This window comes from Mesoplodon mirus (assembly GCF_964341445.2).
Source record: "Mesoplodon mirus genome assembly, chromosome: 5".
NCBI lineage: Eukaryota > Metazoa > Chordata > Mammalia > Artiodactyla > Ziphiidae > Mesoplodon > Mesoplodon mirus.
In genome coordinates, this window is record NC_138980.1 from 12,211,346 (window position 1) to 12,231,454 (window position 20,109).

The 20,109-nt window shown below is 48.1% G+C and overlaps 1 protein-coding gene across 3 annotated transcripts in view; it reads left to right on the top strand.

Annotated features, from left to right (window-relative positions):
• WWC1 (WW and C2 domain containing 1) overlaps positions 1–20,109 on the top strand; it is a 148,686-nt gene that overhangs the window by 54,453 nt on the left and 74,124 nt on the right. For 2 of the 3 annotated variants that reach the window (XM_082622427.1, XM_082622426.1), the window contains exon 2: positions 16,646–16,755. In XM_082622427.1, coding sequence (XP_082478553.1) covers positions 16,646–16,755 — 110 coding nt within the window. Of the gene's footprint in view, positions 1–16,645; positions 16,756–20,109 lie in introns of those variants that run through there. The other variant, XM_082622428.1, reaches the window with a different exon arrangement.

Sequence of the window (20,109 nt, forward strand, 5' to 3'; positions counted from 1 at the left end):
TCAGCAACAGGAGACGGAGGGCAAGCTGCAGTTTCACGCATGCCTGATGTTGATGGCACAGGTTCTGGTTCCTGGCTGGATTCAATTTTATCTATAAAGATACTGTACTACTGTACTCTCTACCGTATTGTACAGTAAAGTACACAAAAGCACAACCACTTGTGGAGGATGCATGCACGTGACAATGTGCGCCAGACATGTGACCTGACTTACGTGATTGGACATGTGAACACACATTTGCATCTTTGAAAGTTCACAACTTGAAGGTTCGTATGTAGGGCACTTACTGTAATGATTTTCACATCTCCTCGGGGCCTTTCACATCAATCTCTAGACAAACTGCCAAGCTTGTCTCTTCTGGGGTCTCAGACTTTAGGGAGGAGACCCAGGAGGGCTGCCTCTGTTCCCCTCCTGGCAGCTGGACCAGGGCCATGCTGGGGGTCTCACTGGCCTCCACACTGCTTCGTGGCCCCAATTCTATGCAGGAATCATGTAACTACTGTTTATGCTTGTTTTCTTTCAATATTTTAATGCTTTTCTAGACTCTGAATTTTTCTATAAGAGGAAAATTAGGATTCATTTTCGAATGACTTTTTTATGAAGGGGGGAGTAAGAGGTTCTGGATAGAAGGACTGAGAAATGTACTTGGTATTTTTAGGGGTTTTGGACTTATTTCTGGTTACGAGAGCAGCAAAAACAAACGAACAAACAAACCTGAACCTCATCCCCAGCAGTGAAACAGCAAACACTGTCAACATTTTGGCATTTTTCCTTATAGTCATTTTCCCTTTTACTTGCAGGCAGGTAAGATTATGCTGCATGCACAGTTTTGTAACCTGCTTTTAAAATTTCTTTTCAATTCTGTAATATAAACCTTCTCCCTTCTGTCATTCAAAATGCTTCCTGAGCATCCATTTCAAACAGTTGCATCAAATGATTATAACCATAATTTACCAACTATTCATTCCCTGCAGATACTGAGGCTGTACCCATTTTTTTCTTCCCATGGTAAATAATGTTGCCTTGAACATCTTTGCGTATAAATCTTCCCACCCGCGTAGGGTGAGAACAGCAGCAAGTCGCGGATGCGTTTGTCTTCAAGGAAGCAGATTAAGTTCTTGAGGCCCCTTCTCTTAGAGGAACCAGGTGCTTCTCTGACTGCTCCTGTCCTTTGTCAGCTGTGACTTCTGCTCCTGGGTTGGGCGCCAAGAGAGAACATCTCTTTCAGTTTGTCTAAAACACATCTTCTTCTTCTCTTTATCTTCCCCAGCTCTCACAGCGTCACCCACAGCGTTCCTAATAAGCATTCCTAATGTTCATCCCTAATATTTGTAGCCAGAGCAAAAATAGCCCCCTAATTTTCCCTTCTTACCAGACTTTATAGTTTAAAACCACAGGGGATAGTTTTCAATTCCACGGTATTTAAAAAATTACCTCTTCTGGCCTCCCAATTATGTAGATTCACCATCTCCGTTCACCTTCCGAGGAATAGTCAAGACCTGAATTCAAATCCTCAGTCTACCTCTTATTAGCCTAGCGACCTTGGTCAACTTAACATCTCTCTCTAAGGCTCCGTTTACTCTTGGGTACCATGGGATCGTAATGGGAACCACTTAACTGGATTGCTATGAGAATTTAATGACAATTAGTTCACTTAAAGTGCCGTGTATTAGTGTTGTTATTCGCTAAAGGTTTTGACTCTGGGTCAAAACAGGAGCATGCAAGTGACCTCCAAGATGCTAGATTTTCATGACAAAATGGTACCATGTAATGCCAGACCTGGAAGGATGACGTTGAGATGGAGTCCATCCCCCTGGTTTCATTGATGGGGAAACTGAGGCCCACAGAGGGGAAGGGACTTGTCCAGGGTCACCTGGATGGGTGTAAGATATGACATCACAATGCTGCTCCTATGATCGGGCAGCAGGAGGGGCTCATGGCTTCAGAGCATCAAGCCCGGGGAGGGGGTGTGGGGTGGCTCATCCTTTATGTCTAGGCCTTGGGTGGGCTCAGTGTGGGATTCAGCTAATTGTCCAGTTTCCACCCATTGCCTGTTAAGCCCCCCAGATCAATCCCAGAGCAGCTAGGAAGCTTGTGGAGTATTAGAAACACTATATATATTCTCTCTTGCACTGCACAGGTGATTTCCTGTGACCCACCCCCCCACACCGTCCGTGCTTGTGTGACCACACACACCACACATACACACACACATACCTCTTGGGCCCATTGGAAATTCATATATTCTCCCCTGGCACGGGAGCTGAAGGCATCTGCCAACCTGTGGGTTTCTTTTCCATGTGGCTCACCATCTGGAGTGGCCACCTGGCCTCCTTGTGGAGTGTGTGTGTGTGTTTGTGTGTTTGCTCACACTCGCTCAGGCACCCATGTCCCAGGGCCAGCGTATTGTGTCCCCTCTCTGTGCTTGAACGGCTGAATGAACAAGAGCAAGAGAACAGAGGCCCAGAGGACAATGCCCAGAAGTCATCCTGGCAGCGTGAATGAATAATTCACATTGTATCTGCTGCTTTGCAGGGCTTCCCCAAGTAGCTGTTTTAATTGCTTATTTGTTTCGCTGCTGACTTGAATTCAGCCGCCTTCAGCTCAGAACACTTTGGAGTTTAACACTGACTCGCAGGTAGGGCTTCCCTTTGGGGAACAACGGTCTGTTTTCTTCTTTAAAAAGAAATAATGAGAGGGAAAATAAACCCTTCAAGTTGTACTTTTCAGAGGTAAAAACCATTTTTTTTTCCACCTCCTGTGCAGAGCTCCTTTGTAATCAGTCACTGTAGGCCTCTGTGGTCTTGGAGAATAAAGAAATAGCGGTCACATGGACAGGCAAGGCGACCTTCTGGGCTAGATCAGTCGGCCCACCGTAATGCAGTCGGCAAACACTTGGGCATCTACAGATTTTGAGATTCTCAGACATGGCCAGGCTGTGCTGCCTTGTGCTTTCCTACACATGCCATCCAGAGCATCTAGGAAAGCTTATTAGGAAGGCCCTACCTGCCTGGGCAGGCAACCTGGGGGCTGCCCTGCCAATGTAGCCTGTAGAATAGTAGGGGGTCCAATGCCATGTCCCCCCCGGAGCTCTGGCAGGATGCCTGTGGTGTGAAATGCGTGGCTCAGCTTTGAAAGGGCTTCTGCTGGTGGTCCTGGTGGAATGACCTGGAGAAGGGGGCTGGTTGGAAGCCAGGCATTTGGAGCCCCTTATATATACATATAAGGGCTGCCAGAGGTAGCAGGATGTAGAGTGTGGAGGGCCTGGGCCGATAGAAGCCGTGTGGGTTACAGCATGAGGTGACGGGTGTGAATCTGAAGACACAAAGGGCACCCAGGACACCCTTGGTGGTTGCAGAGATGGGGCCAGTGGGCTCTGTGGTCTAGTCCTACACCTGCAGAGCAGGGGCTCCTGTAGAGCCAGTAGGCCAGGGTGCAATCAATTACTCCCCCTCGGCCCCCGCCCCCCAGCTCTGCTTGGCCTTCTGTCTGCAAATGGATGCAGAGGGTAGAGGGCTGGTTTAATGTGGGAGGACAGAAAGTGGTGCTCAGTGAGGATCTGCTAAGTGCAGAGAGGCAGAGGGGCTGAGAACCCGCGTTCCGGAATCAGGTCCACCTGCTGCTGTGTGATCACTGGCTGCGTACCCTCAGGCAAGACATTGTGTGGGACAGGAACTCAGCAAACACTAGGAAAGGGCTGATGCAGCTGCTTGCAGGACTGGGCTCAGAGAGAGGCTGGGCGGCCATGACCAGGCCCTGAGAGTGGGATGGGAGGCAGAAAGCTTTGATAAAGAAGGAGAAGGGGAGGGATTTCTCGAACACAAGGTTCGATACCGCTTTTAAAGTTCCTGCAGTTATTAAATAGGGGATGTTATACACCAGTCGTCCTAAGTATGGTGCTGGGACCAGCAGCATTGGCATCACCTGGGAGTTTGTGGGAAATGTAAATTCTCAGTGCAGCCCAGAATCAGAAACTCTGGGAGTGGGTCACAGCTCTCTGTGAGTTGACAAGCCCTCCAGGGGATTCTGATGCAGCGCAGGGCTGAGGACCACTGCTGTATACAATAAAGGGAAGTCAGAAGGGGTGTTCAGAGAACGAGTGCGTATGGGCCAGGGAGACTAGGGAGTGTTAGGAAACCCAAGTGCCAGGAGGATCCATTCCTCTGTGGCTGTGTGACCTTGGACAATTCCTTAGAACACAGTCTTAGAAACTCAGTACTGAAAGGTCCTTTAGCAATCACTGTGTCATCTTCTTATGGTGGGAACGGGGAAACAGTGGTCCAGGGTGAGGAAGGGACTTGGCTATAGTTACTCAGTGGCAGAGCTGAAAATTGAAGCCAGTTGGATTTGCCTCCTGACAAACTAAGTGTCCCAGGATGTATCAGCTTGCCTCTCTATGTCTCAGTTTCCACATCCGTAAAATGGAACTCATAGTGGTACTTAGATTCTTTTAAATAAGTTAATATCATATAGTATTGAATATGGGGTTTTCCTTTATTTTTTCCTTACAACTGTATTGAGGAATTACTGAAGCACACTAACTTGTATGTATTTAAAGAGTGCAATTTGATGAATTTTGACATACACATATACATCTATGAACCTATAATCAATATAACAAACATTCCCATCACCCCCGAAACTTTCTTTGTGCCCTTTTATAATCCCCCTCTCCCTCTCCTCATCCCCAGGCAACTACTGATCTGCTTTCTGTCCTTAGGGTTGGTTTGTATTTTCTAGAATTTTACATACATGGAATCATACAGTACAGTCTCTTTCTTCCCTGGTTTCTTTTACCCCGTATGTTTCTGAGATTCATCTGTATTGTTGTGTGTTAATAGTTTGTTCCTTTTTATTACTGAGTAGTATTCCAGTGTGGATGTACATTTGTCTATCCATTCCCCTATTGATGGACATTTGGATTGTTTCTAGCTTAAGGTTATTACAAATCAACATAACATTCATTTTAAGAAGCACCATTATTTTATGTGCCACTAAGAAAGGAAAAGCGCTACCAATTAAATTATGACCCAATGTTTTTTTTTGTTGTTTGTTTGTTTTTTGCGGTACGCGGGCCTCTCACTGTTGTGGCCTCTCCCGTTGCGGAGCACAGGCTCCGGACTCGCAGGCTCAGCAGCCATGGCTCACGGGCCCCGCCGCTCCGCAGCATGCGGGATCCTCCCAGACCGGGGCACGAACCCGTGTCCCCTGCATCGGCAGGCGGACTCTCAACCACTGCGCCACCAGGGAAGCCCTCACATATCGCTTTTTTACATACAAAAAAAAAAAGGAATACCTAAACAAAAATAAAGCGACAGTGTTCCTAATACATCTTCTCATTCCGAATCCAATTCTTTGGAGTCAGTCTTTAGCTCAGAATTACTGATGTCTGTGCTTTTAATATCGTCGTCCTTGGTGCCCTCAAGACTGTTGGTGATGGGGCTTCCCTGGTGGCGCAGTGGTTGAGAGTCTGCCTGCCGACGCAGGGGACACGGGTTCGTGTCCCGGTCTGGGAAGATCCCACATGCCGCGGAGCGGCTGGGCCCGTGAGCCATGGCCGCTGAGCCTGCGCGTCCAGAGCCTGTGCTCCGCAACGGGAGAGGCCACAGCAGTGAGAGGCCCGCGTACCGCAAAAAAAAAAAAAAAAAAGAGTGTTGGTGTTGCAGCCTTGTTACAGGGCCCACAGAGAAGCTCAAAGGCTCTGGCACTGGGCTCTGCAGCCAGTGTGGCAATTATGCAGTGGTAGCCTCCCTTGCACTCCTGCTTTGGGACTGTTGCTAAACGTGTCTGCTCATTGCCTTCTCCACCCTTCCCCACCATCGTTTGGTCCCTAGGGGTTAAAAGTGCTCCACTATTGTCCCTGAGATTTTATCCCAAGCCCATGACACCTTTTTTTTTTTTTTCTTATTTACATAATGAAAAGTTTTATTTTCTACACAGTACATTACAAAATAAATTCTTCCTCAAATTATTTTATATAGATGGTTCACTCATATAGTTTTGTTCTCCAAAATTATCTTGTAATATACATTTTCCTAATAGCTAATATTGAGTACACAATTTTTCTTTTCAAAGGCATTGCTTTGGTCTTTCCATGATTCTTAGTCTACTCTTTTTTTTTTTTTTTTTTTTCTGTGCACACACGAGCGGTGACAGCTCCATCAAGACCGCAGCCTGGCTGACAGTGTCGTAAGAGGTCAGCAGTGCTAACACACAGCCCAGTTTCGGAGATGCTAAAATGTATTTTAAACTGTGCAGCTCAGAATCCTTGAAACAGAGTCTATGTGTACTTTGAAAATACTCGATGAAGTTCAGCTTTTATTATTATTATTGCATTCCTGTGAAGCATCAGTTTCCTGTTGGCCAAATGAGGGTGGCTGTATCTGCCTCACAGAAATGTTGTGAAGGTATAGCACATGATTTATTTCACGTAGAGCGTATGGTCCAGTGCCTAGTACTCTACTGACCTTCAGCAAAAGATGTATTGTTTCATTGCAGCCTCACAATGCCCTTGACTTTGGGGACCGGCAAGATAGAAGACTTGTGAAAGCTGAAGCTGCAAAGGGGGCCTTAGAAATGTTACATCTCAGCTCCCTCATTTTACAGATGGGAAGCCCAGAGAGGGTGGGTGCCTTCCCCAAGGGCCTGGTTCATCTGCTGGCAACATCAGGATTCAAACCCAGATCTCGTCCCTCCCCTTCCAATGCTCTGCCTAAGCGGTGTTGTCATGGAAGGAGCCACAGGTCAGGATCCCAGAGAAGCCTTCATGGCCAGTTCCATTTCCAGAAGGATCAGCTCCTCAGGCTGCATGGCTGGGGTGAGGGTCAGAGCTCAAGGAACAGGAATAGCCAGATTCCAGGGAAGGGTGGCTTTGGCCTCTGTCCGTCAAGCTGGAAGCTCCTGGACAGCCCAGCACCTGGGAGGACCCCTTGGAAACCCAGCTCTTGGGACTGGAAAGGAGTAAAGCTGGGGGTTGAGTTCCCTCAGGGTCATAAATACAAAAAGGAGGAGCTCTGCGTGTCTGCCCAGCACCATGTGCCAAGGGCTCTATTGAGCTGTTCCCATGTACTAATTCGTTCAATGCTACCAGAGCCCTGTGAGGCAGGTTTTCCTGACTGCTTTATACCTATGGGGAAACTGAGGCTTAGAGCTGGGGAAGGAATGCCTAAGATTACACAGCTAAGAAAGATGGAACTGGGAGTCCCATTTGGTTCTTTTGGCCCTTTCTATAGGACACAGAACCTCCTTAGCCTAACTCCCAATTCGGGAATGAGAATGGAGCTGGGTGAGGAGCAAACATGTATACCCAGTGCTCCGTTCTGCCGTGTACTGGGCTTTAAGAGAATTAACCCTCCAACAAGGGAACAAGCAAAACGAAGGGCCCATCTCCCAACCTTGTCTATCCATGAATGGGAACTTCATAGTTTCATATGGGTTCTGGCCCAGTGATAATTCTCCTTCCAGTATAGCAGGGTTAGTTAGCCCAGGACAATACTATCAATAGCTATTTCTTGAAGGCTGTTCAGATGATTTGCTGTATCTCAGATGGAGCTGAACTCAGCACCAGGCTGACTTGATCTCTTGGTGTCATGAGTGTGATGCAGGCCTGGGGTTGGTCCCCAGGTTTTAGTCTCAGCCTTGCCACTGGGTCCTTGGGTGGCTCTGGGCAAGTCTTTCTGTTCTTCAGTTTCCTCACCAATAAAACAAGGAGTTCATTTGTCAGATCCCAGATATCACACGCAGTTTTAACATTCCTTAACACCCCTGCATCAGGTGCCTCATTTGGACAGCAATGAAAATAATAATGAGTGGCTCACATTTATTGAGCACGCACTATATACCAAAGTGATATTTCATCCATTATCTCATCTAATCCTCAAAGAACACTCTAAGGTGGGTTTGAACGGTACTTACCTGAAAGCGTTGTTATGAGGTCCAAAGGAGTTAACATATGTAAAGTGCTTGGAACAGTTCCTGGCACAGAATCCATGCTCAATCAATGTATTATTATTTATCCTGTTCTGCAAGTGTGAAAGCTGAGCCTAATAGAGTTTAAGTATCTTGACCAAGGTCACAGAGCGAGAAAGTGGCAGAGCCTAGATTTAAGCCCAAGGAGTCGGGCTCCAAAGCCCTGTGCTCCTAATTTCTACTCTGTGCTGCCTCTTGATAAGACAAGATGCAGGAGAAAGATGTTAGAGAGAAGTGGGGACTATGTGCAGCTAGAGAGTGCCTGCCTTCAAAAGGCACGCTAGCTCCATTCTTAAAATACAGCACTGTAGGGCTTCCCTGGTGGCACAGTGGTTGAGAGTCCACCTGCCAATGCGGGGGACGCGGGTTTGTGCCCCGGTCCGGGAAGATCCCACATGCCGCGGAGCAACTAGGCCCGTGAGCCATGGCCGCTGAGCCTGCGCGTCCGGAGCCTGTGCTCCGCAACGGGAGATGCCACAACAGTGAGAGGCCTGCGTACCGCAAAAAAAAAAACAAAAACAGCACTGTAGTAGACAGACAAACATATGTATAAGCTGAATTTGGCCACCCAGTAGTCAGTTGGCCATGCCTAGGCTAACCCATGATCTGGTTCTCAGAATCTTAACCTTAAATCCCAGCAAGTGAGATGCAGAGGCATAGCAGAAACACCACTGTGTCAGTGAGCTGGAGGGTATCCAGGGATGAGTAGGCATAAAGACATGGGGTTGGAGGCTAAGGAAGGGAACAGGCCCAAGCCAAGGCTCAGGTGTGTGATCCCAAGAACTCAGTTCGGGGGGCGCAGAGTGCAGGCAAGATTTAGCAGGAGGAGGTTAGCCACTGGTTTGTGGAAGCCTGGGTTAAAGCCTGTAGGTGGGTAGAGGGAACCGTCTGGAACTTTCCCTCCCCATAGGAGAATGCCAGGAATGAGAGGGAGTGACTAGGCCAATAAAGCTTCTGGATAAACCAGTCCTACCAAAGCAGGGAAGCAAGGAAGTCTGGGGGTCGAGTAACCAGAATGTTGAGACAGGTGTTTTGAGAGTACAGGGGCGGAAGTGTTGGAGGGAAAGAGAACTTGGAAATGCCTGGTTGTAAATGCCTCCGTCAGAGGACAAATGTTGAGAGCCAAAGCCAGTCCTGCTGTCACCTCTTAACTTTCTCTGGTTTCATTTCCCCCAAAAACAGAGAGCTTAAGCAGTCCCAAGTCCTCCAGGAAAGGAGGCGGTGGACTACAGTGCAAGGCTTATTGGCTGTTAGCATGAACAAGTATTTTGCCTCCTCATGGAAAGGGATATAAAACCCAACTGATAAGAACAGGTAATGTTGGTTGAGCCCTGTGTGTCGTGGGCTCAAGCATAGCTCATTTTAACAGGTAGTCACTCTGAGCATCCCCACTTTACAGATGGAGAAGCAGGTTCAGGCAAGTTAGCGTTCACGCCCAAGTGGACAGAGTGAATAAGTGACGGCGCCTGCATTGCAACCCCTCTAGAGCTTATGATTCTTTTTTTTTTTTTACCACCACTCGTATCTCTCGAGTTGAAAAATGGGGACAGGGATGATGATGATGATGATATGATAATAGCTAACACATCCAACCAACTTAAGATGAGAGATGACACAATTCTCACGGTGCGCAGAGCACAGAAGTCTCTCGGCTGTTAACAGCCCACATTTACTGAGGGCTTAATACATGGCAGGCCCTGCGCTAAGCACTTTACATGGATTATCTCATTTAATCCCTGCAACACCCTGTGAGATTGGAATTTCTAAGTTTCACAGAGAAGGAAACTCCTAACAAGGTTAAGTAACACACCTGTGGTTGTAGACGAAGCAGAGAGTGGGTTTCAGCCCAGCATCAATTCCGCAGCCTTTGCGGGTAGCAACTACCCTGCCTCCCCATTAGCCGTGAAGCCCACCACTGTCTTCCCTGGACTACTTCCTTCTCCAGCCTCCCCAGCCTACACCCCGTCGTCTCAGTCTCTCCCTTCTCCCACCCCCTTGGTCCTTCACATCTGTAGAGCTGACCTAGCATCTTATTAACTATCCCTGCACCCTCTCATTGCCTGGGGTTCACAGTCTAAGGTAGCAGAACTGCCATACATACTGTCACAGGGATGGGCCACTCCCTGCTGTCAGTGTAAGCTTCTGCTCTCGAAGGCAGAAACAAGGCTTATTCAAGTGTCTTAGCCCTCGTCGTGTCTGGCGTGGGACCAGGCTGTTGGGTCCATGCAGTAAATTATTCCTTTTTTTTTAAAAGCCCGATTGAATTTATTTTTTAATTTTTATTTATAAGTTTATTTATTTTATTTATTTATTTTTGGCTGCATTGGGTCTTCATTGTTGTGCGCGAGCTTCTCATTGTCGTGGCTTCTCTTGTTACACAGAGCACGGGCTCTAGGTGCGCGGGCTTCAGTAGTTGTGACGCATGGGCTTAGTTGCTCCGCGGCAAGTGGGATCTTCCCAGACCAGGGCTCGAACCCGTGTCCCCTGCGTTGGCAGGCAGATTCTTAACCATTGTGCCACCAGGGAAGCCCATGTAATAAATTCTTGTTGCTTGGAGGACTGATTGAAAGGAGGGAGAACGGAGTTGAGGAGAGGGTGAGTCAGAGAGCCTCTCTGGGTCACCTTCTGCAGCTCGGCACTAGGGTGGCGCTCAAAGTCTTAACGAGGACCCCAGAGCCCCAGAAGCCCAGCCTCTGCCCACTCTACCTCCAGTCCATCACTCATAATGTGAAGGTATGTGGCTTTCTTTTCTGTTCCTCACACCATCATCCCTACCCAAAGCCTTTGTACTGGCTGTTCCTGTTGCTTCCTACCATCTGGTCTCCCCTCCAAGATCACCTCCTCCGAGAAGCTTCCCTTGCTTCCCTTGACTGCCCTGCCCCGCCCCACCCTTACACATAATCCCACTACTCTGTTGTACTTTTCTGAATAGCATGAGTCTCTGAAATGATCCTGTGGATTCATTTTTCTGGTTGGGGTGTCTCCCTGACGGGAGTATAAGGGCAAGGTCCTGTCTGTCTCGTCCACTTCTGTAGCTGGGTGTTTGCTCCGATTCAGCTGTGGTTCATGTGCTCAGCCGTCCTCACCAACTATGAGATGGTGATTTTTTTTCATCCCCAGATTCGTTTAAGGAATGAGTGAAGGTGTTTGCACGAAAACGAATTAAAGGGAGGAAGGAGAATCGCAAAGATTGCACTTTCTTCCGGCCACCCCAGCCTTGCAGGTGTGGGCTGCTTAGCACTGGGGCTCTGCCGAGGTCCGGTGGTGGCGTGTCCTCAGGAGCTGTGTAATCCTGAGCTATGGGAACTATGCATGTGAAACACCCCGGGGCGGGAAGAACCGGCCTGGCCATTGTGCCTGGGCTGGGAGGAGAGGTTCGGCTGAAAGTTTGGACAGTTCTTGGCATGCAGTCTGCAGGGCCCTTTAGAAAGCGATCCCGCCCAGTTGGCCCTCGGAGAGAGCACGGTCTGGGGGGGCCAGCATCCCGCTGGACGGCGATAAAGAGGTTGCTGTGGGAAGCGTTCAGATTGCTCGGGAAGCACTAGGAACATGAAAGATATGTTATGCGTTCTTCAGTCCCAAGAGAATCACCACCCAGTGTTAGACTTGGCAAAAGGTTTTCTGCTCCTTCTCTGAGCTGCCTCCTTAGAAAAGACGCGCTGTCTGAATACTGAATGCCAGCCGTGGCGATGTGGAGCTGGAAAGAGGATGAGGGGCCTGCGTTCCTGGACAGGTGATCCCACAGAACCCTACCTGTCTCCAAGGCAACACATCCGGGCCCCTTTTTTTCCAAGAGAGCCTGTTGTGAAACATTCAGGAATGTTTGTGTTCCTTCAGAGATTTGTAATTAAGAGGGAGAGCTAGTTCTCTTGGCGCTCTTCCCTCCTTCCCTCTCACCCCTCCGGCATTTGGGTCATTTGATTTCACGATCTGGGTTTTCAGCAGCCCAGGACTTGGAGGCTGGAGGAAGGGACTGTACCGGGCTGGATTGGGGCGAATCGCTTCAACAGGGGCTGGGGGCTGGGAGTTGCAGGCAGGCCCCCAAGTCCTGGCCACATCTGAAAGCAGACATCTCTTCCCAGCTCACATTCTTGGCACTTGCCCAAGGGGAAGCACTGCGGGCCAGAGAAGCACCCACAGTTTCCCAGGGGAGACTGGTTTAAACGGACAGTTCCTCTCTCTGGGAAGAGGAGTGTGTGCACATGTATATATATGTGTGTGTGTGTGTCTGTGTGTTTAAATCCTTGTGCAGCTAAAAACGCTTCTCTTCATCCTGATTCTCTGAATGACACGTCTCTGCACACTGAATAATTCATCTCCCTCTTGGCATTTGTTCCAGAGAGAATCTCGCTGTCCAGATTTCTTGTAAGTTGCATAGTCTTCCAATAGAAGCTTTTCTCTTTCCCATGGAAGAGCTCTGGGAGTCTGGATATCAGCCCTCTGGGTTTTTTTTCCATGATCGCTTTGAAGGGAAGCCTGAATATCAAACCCAAAGCCTTCCTTTCTCTTCTTGCCCCCCTCTGTCTAACATTGGGTCCTCTGGATTCCCTCTTCTTTATCCCTGTGGGGCGCGATGTCTGTTCACCGCAGGCAGGAGTCAACATCTCAGCCCTGGTAGGATATCCAATGTCGGGTACATTACTGATACTTGTATCTAACATTTACTTCAGGTCTGACTTCTTGATGTCCAAGACTGGAACAATCAGTGGAGTTAATGGTTTTCTGGAAAAGGGATGCATTTTGGGTGTTTTAGACCTGCCGCTCCTCCCTCAGTCCCCATCCTCACACACAGAACTCAGTGAATCCCTTGTCGTGGTAACGGTGAAACAGTTGTCTTTTCATGAGGCAGTCGTGCATTATCCAAGTGTATTGAGTAGCTCTGCACCAAGGTATAGAATACTGAAGTTGCAAATAGGACGCAGCTTGGGTGCCTTCTGCCTGCTTCAGATTTCCCCCCTGCCCAGCTTCATCATCTGTATCTCAGGCATAGCTTCCTTTGTGCTCGATTGTTCTGAGATTCCCTTGGTCTTGTCCGTTTTTATTAGCAAAGCTCAGGTTCTGTAGTCAGGTAATAGGGCTTCAGGTTATACCTCTGGTGTTTGCCAACTCCGTGACGTTGGGTGTGTTTTCTCACTGGTAAAATAGAGGCAGAGTGCCTGTGGCCCAGAGAAGGAACATGATATGTACGTAACTTGTTTTCTAGGCCTAGATTTAGCCATTATTAAATATTTTAATTCCAACTGATATAGGAATATTACAGAGAAACTAGTTTAAAAAAATGATTAGAAAGGAAAAAGTTAAATTATGTTAAAATCCCTATACCAAGATAGCATTTTAATATATATCTTTCCAGTTCCTCTTCTACAAACATATACACATTTTAGGCAAAATGTCATATTCTGTAACAGTATCCTGTAGCATTTTTTTTAATAGATCTTTACTGGAGTATAATTGCTTCACAGTACTGTGTTAGTTTCTGTTGCACAACAAAGCGAATCAGCCATACGTACACATGTCCCCATATCCCCTCCCTCTTGAGCCTCCCTCCCACCCTCCCTATCCCACCCCTCTAGGTCATCGCAAAGCACCGAGCTGACCTCCCCGTGCTATGCTGCTGCTTCCCGCCAGCCAACTATTTTACATTTGGTAGTGTATATATGTCGATGCTACTCTCCCTTAGCCCTGGCTTCGCCCTCCCACCCCGTGTCCTCACGTCCGTTCTCTATGTCTACCTCTTTATTCCTGCCCTGCAACTAGGTTCATCAGTACCTTTTTTTAGATTCCATATATATGCGTTAGCATATGGTATTTGTTTTTCTTTTTCTGACTTAACTTCACTCTGTATGACAGACTCTAGGTCCATCCACCTCACTACAAATAACTCAATTTCGTTTCTTTTTAAGGCTGAGTAATATTCCATTGTATATATCTTGTTCAACAATGTTGCTTTTCCTCATAGTATGTTAAGAGCATCCTTCCATGTTGGCAAAATATAGAACATACCATTATTTTTTGTTCTTAGGTATTCATTATTGTATTCACCCATTCCACAAATATTTATTGAGCACTGATCGTGGGGATTCTGTTGCTTAGATGCACCATTGATGAAATCATTTAATTCATCCCCAGGGAAGAATTTTGAAAGGTGATGATCCACACAGGGATTCAGGGAGCTGTGGAGAGGAGATGTGTCTTTATCTTCTTGATTTTCTAGGTTGCAAAGTGTAACTAACAAGATTCCCATCTCCCCAGCCAGGCTGGCAGGTGGGGCTTCTCAGGGCTGAGCCCAGGGAGAGGAATGAGTCAGAAACAAAGGTCTGACTGTGGTCGGCTCAGGCGTTCCTGTTCCCTCCCAGATTTATCTGTCCTCAGTAATAGAGTCACTTGCCGTGGAGGAGTATGCCTCTGTATGGAGTTTTCCTTCAGAGGCCTTTTCAAAGCTGTGTTAGATGAAATGATGTTGGATGAGATTTGGCTATTGGTCACTGGTCTTTATTCTCCATAAGGAAGTGGGAACAAATCATTTACAGTAGTTTGAGGAAGAGGAGGAGGTACTGAGGGACATGGTCTTTTGTTTCTGAAGTCGGGGCGGGGCTTGGGGTGGAGTGGTGGAGTGGACTGAAGACAGCTTTGCAGAAACTTTATCCAGGTTGGCAAAGGTGCTCCGGAATGAAGTGCCTTCTGACCCGAGGAAATCACCTGTGTCTTCCCCACCTCTTCCTTCTTTTACTCCAAGACGGTGGCTTGTAATTTTGCGAGGGGCTCAGGAGATGCATTGAAGATGTCAACTTTCAAGAGAACCTTTCGGCTCACAGCAGGGACTCTGAGGACAGAGTGCCTTGCTTGAAATCCCAGCTTTGTCATTGTTGTGAACATCGAGAATGTTATTTAATCTTTCTTAGTCTCAGTTTCCCCTTCTGGGAAGCAGAGAAGAATGTTATTTGAGCGTTCATTTGCACCAGCCTATGCACTAAATGTTTTTACAAACATGACTATTTAACTTGACAACCTGGAGAGTTATTATTATCCCCACATTTCAGATAAAAATACTGAGGCTCAGAGAGCGGCAGTAAGTTGCCATACTCACACAGCTGGTAAGTAATGCTTATTGAATCCTTACTGGATAGGGCTTAGTCTGTTGCATATCATATACACCTCTGCCTCATCCTTTGTCTCCCACAATACAGCAGTAAATTACTGACTGACAGAAGCTTTGGGGCTATCCATTCCTTCAGTCAATAGATACTTTTCTTAGCCTCCCGGACCCTGGATATATAGTGGTACATGAACACACCAGGTCTATCCACCAGGGGCTCTTTTAGTGTTTCTTTTTTCCCCACATATTTTGCTTTAAGCTTGATTTGGCGTGGGTTTAAGAGGGAAGGAGATTGCACAAGATGGGAGAGTCATTTCCTATGGCTTAGAGGGAAGTTCTTGATCAGGAATCCTAGACCTCATCCCACTCATCTTTCCTCTTGTCCCGTTGTACGTCAGTTTGCCAATCTGTCTAAAGAGTGTTGAAGCAGAGCCTTCCGGGCTTTCAGAATTGGGAGGGGATTGGGAGCAGACAGGAGAGGGAGAATATTAGAATATGTATTTTAGGCAGATACAGCTATGGGGAAAAACCAAAGGGGCCGTCTAGGGGCACCACTCAGGCTGACTTTTTTTTTTGCGGTACGCGGGCCTCTCGCCGTTGTGGCCTCTCCCGTTGCGGAGCACAGGCTCCAGACGCGCAGGCTCAGTGGCCATGGCTCACGGGCCCAGCCACTCCGCGGCATGTGAGATCCTCCCAGACTGGGGCACGAACCCACGTCCCCCGCATCAGCAGGTGGACTCTCAACCACTGCGCCACCAGGGAAGCCCCTCAGGCTGACTTTTGTGTACCTAGATTCCCGGCTCCCTGCACGCTGGCTAAAGTGCTTGACCAAGGGTTTATGGTGTTTTCCAGCCTTGAAAAACCTTTGTTTGTTTAGTTGGGTGATTTGTCTGTCTGTCCATCTGACTTAGCCACCAAGACTGGGTGATGACCACCACCTCACTCCCCACAGTATGGTGACTTAGAGGGTAGTTATCGCCAAAAGATCAGTTTGGCCTGGATTTTGCAGGGAGGGACAGCAGTGGGTACAGGCATTTGGGAATCGGCCCAGGAAGCAAAGAAATACGGCCAAACTCACAAGGAGGGAACATCTGCTATTCTAGATGCTGCAGTAAGCTAGCTTTCCAGAGGGGAAGTAGGTAGGACAGGCATGGGCTAGAGCCGGGGGGATGGCTGGGGCTGTGGTGGACAAGTGAACTGCAGGTGGAGCAGCCGGAGAGGGCTGGAGTTCGAGTCCGGAAGTAAGACTTGACCCTCGAGCCCTTTCCTGTGACCCCCGCCCCTCACTTAGAGATGCAGGAACAGAGGCCCAGAGAAGGCAGGTGACTTGCTCAAATCACTCCCCAGTTTGTGGCAAAGTTGGGAGCCGAGCAGATTCCCCGCCCCCCTCTCAGGTGCTCTCATCCCGCTGCTCCAGTTATGCGTTCATCTTCCCCGGGGACAGCAGAGCTGGTGTCACAGTGCGAAGCTTCTGGATCTGGTGGGCCAGCGCAGAGGAGCAGGGAGGTTGAGAACACCTACGTGTTGCGGGGTCTTGGGGACCGTAGGCTGATGGAGTCTGTTTCTCCTCTCCCTTGCCAGGTACACCAAACCGCTCACCTTTGCTGACTGCATTAGTGATGAGTTGCCGCTGGGATGGGAAGAGGCGTACGACCCACAGGTTGGAGATTACTTCATAGACCACAACACCAGTAAGTTCCTGGCCGTCCTCCCTTCCCATCCCCTCTGCCCATCCCTCTGCCTCCTGCCCAGCCCCCAAGTCTGGAAGAGCTACCAGCAGGGACTCATGAAGCCAGATTGTGTTTTGTTTTACGTAGAGTTAGACAGAGATCTCAGTGTAGATATAGATAGATAATATATGCTCATATATAAATAACAGTTCAGAAGGATTTTAAATAGAATCTAAAACTCCACCTCTCACAACCCATCTCCCCGATTTTACAGAGGCAACCACTGCTATCAATTTCTTGTGTATCACTCCAGAAATTTCCCAGTCATGTGTATTTATGTATATATGTACATATATTCTTTTTTTTTTTTTTTTTACATATATTGATTTCCATGCATACAGGTTTTTTTCATATAAGGTAGATGTGTCCTTGTCATTGCCAGACCATTTTGGAGCCGTCACTGCCCCCAAAGCAGGTCCCCAGCAGCCAGCATGCACACATGTGTCTGTCATGGAGTGGTCTGAGTGTATGTGCCTCTAGCCCATCATACCGTTCAGCCCACCCTCACATCATATCTGTGCTCCAGGTATCCTGACCCAGAGTGAAGATTCTTAGTGTCTTTGTCTCTGTGACTATGATGGAGGCATAGGTGATACAGGAAGAAGCATGTTGTCTGACAGGTGGAAGAACCCAGGTCAGGGTACCCCAGCCGGGGAGGGTTGATGTGTATTTGGGCCTCAGCCATCACGCACCTTCTCGGCCGAGACTATTCCTATCCTCGGAAACTCGCTGCCCCCTTTGTTCATGTGTACAGAGGCAAGAGGAGGTTTCTGTCTCGCTCTCCACCTTCCGAACTGTGGGATTCCTTTTTGTCCTTTCAGGCAAGAGGAAAATGGGATGCAAAGGCATGTTTCTGAAGGTTGAGATTAGGGCACCAAATCCCAGGGGTCCCTGTTTCCTGAGTGTGCACTCTGTGCTGTGTGCTGGGAGAGGAACTGGAGAGACATCACTCATTCAATCATCCCAGCTTCCCTGTGGCCTGCTAGGGTGATTATTCCCACCTTATAAATGGGACTCAGAGGTAGAAATCGACTGCTCAACACTCAGAGTCAAAACATGGCAGAGCTGGGATTTGAACTGGTGCTGGGAGTGGAGTTGGGCTTCTCCATCCACTTCCTCCTCTGGGTTTCAGTAGCACCTGGTCCTACCTCTGCTGTGCCCCTCATCACTCTGTAGTATAACCATTTACCTACTGAGACTAGCTCTTCTAGAGCAGGACAAGGTCTAATTCATCTGTCTAGTCCCAGGCCTTTGCCTGGTAAGGCACATAGTAGGTGTCCACTTGACCTTTGCTCCATAGAAAAGGGCATACGTGCATGAATGCACGACCAAGTGGGTGAATGAGCAGACTGTTGTTGGCACCAAAGTATAGGAGGGTTTCTGAGAGACAGCTAATGGCATTAATTGCATTGTTGGTGGTAGCCGAGGTTTTTATTAGCACTCATGACTGCATACGGGATAATGAGAAGTAAATATGCCTAATTGAGTATGTATGGGGACTGAGGTTAATGCTTGGAGGGCTGCACGGTATGCTGGGTTAAACACTGATGTACAGGACCCCTAATCAGTCCTTTACTGTTTGTAATTGCTGAGTGCATCCCCCTCATTAAAATCTGATGGTGGGAGTGAGATTTTCAAGTGCTTCTGGGAGTTTTGGGAGAGATAGAAGGAAGGAGTATCATGCAGTGGCAGAGTTTCCTCTGGAGGGGATGATGGCAGAAATGGGGGTATGTGTTGGGAGGTGAGCAAATGAGAAACACAGTAGGAAGCATTCTCTCTGGTGGTTTTACCAGCTATCGGGCTACTGCTTTTCTTTTGGCTGGAAGGTGCTCTCATTGGACAGAGGGTACCACCTCCGCAGACGGAGCCAGTGATACAGATGCGGTATGTGTGTGACCATCGAGGCCCAAGCACTCAGAGCTGTGGGCTCAGGCCAATCCTCTGTGCGTCCACTGACTGAAATTACTCTCAAGAGTTCTAGACACAATAGAATTGGGCAACAAATTAAATCCACCATCCAGCGTTTGTTCATTCAGCAAATATTTATTGACCTCCTACAATGTTCTAGGCGCTGTTCTGAGAGCATGGGGTACGTGAGAGTTCAAAATGGCAATGATCCTTGTCCTTACAGAGCTTTCGTTTTGGCAGAAGAAACAGAAAATAAACAGAAGAAGTAAGCAGATTATGTAGTATATTAGAAAATTATCAGTGATATGGGAAAAGGGGAAGCACAGCATGGGGCTGAGGTGTGCTGGGGTGCCTTTGTGGGTGGCGGGCAGGGATAGTGGTAAAGGTCTTCAGGAAAAAGACCTTGACGAGAAAATGAGATTTGAGCTAAGACTTGAAGGAGGTGGGGTGAGCGTTTCAAGTAGAGAGAGCTGATTGAACAACAACTCCACTGCGTGATCGCATTTAGCTCGCTTGAGGGATGGCAAGGACGCAGGTGTGCATATAGCAGAATTTGTGAGGAAGCGGGGAGAAGGCCAGCAGGGTGTGGGCAGTGGTCCCCCTGAAGGGTTCAGGCTCTCATTCAACACGGTGGGAGCCATTGGAAAATTTTAAGCAGATGAGTGGCGTGACCTGTTTTAAGTCTTAAAAGGGTCACTCTGGCTGCTTTGCTGAGAATAGACCTTAGTGGAACAGGGGTAGAAGCAGGGAGACTTGTAAGAGCTGATTGCAATAGTCCAGGCGACAAAGGACAGTGCCCCAGACCAAGGCTGTAGTGGTAGAGGTGGTGAGAAGTGGCCTGAAGCTGGAGGTATTTTCAAGATAGAGCCAACAAGCCTTCCTGATAGATTGCACGTGGGGTGTGAAAGAACGGGACAAATGAGCCTCTCTGGGCCTGAGCAGCTGGCAGGATGGAGTTGCCATTTATTGGATGGAGAAAACTGCAGGAGGAGTGGGTTTAGGAAGGAGGACCAAGGGTTCATTGGGATGTGTCACATCTTCCTTGCCTGTTACACACCTGAGAGAAGATGTCCCTGGTCAGTTTGATATAGGAATGTGGTGTTTGGAAAAGAGATCTGGGCTGAAGATGTGTATTTGGGAGTTGTTGGCATAGAGAGAGTATTTAAAGACATGAAGCTGGATGAGATCACCAAAGGAATAAGTCAAGACAGAGAGAAGACAATCAAAGAATAGCCATGGGGTCCTCAGACAGGAGGAGGGTAGAGAGAAGAGGAAAACCAGTCATGATTCTGGGGAGTGATCGGAAAGGTGGGAGGAAAGCGAGAGGGTCTTGGCAGCCATGTGAAGGAGGCATACCGAGGAGAGAGGTGTCAACCCCGTGAAATGCTTCTGACAGATCAAGTACAA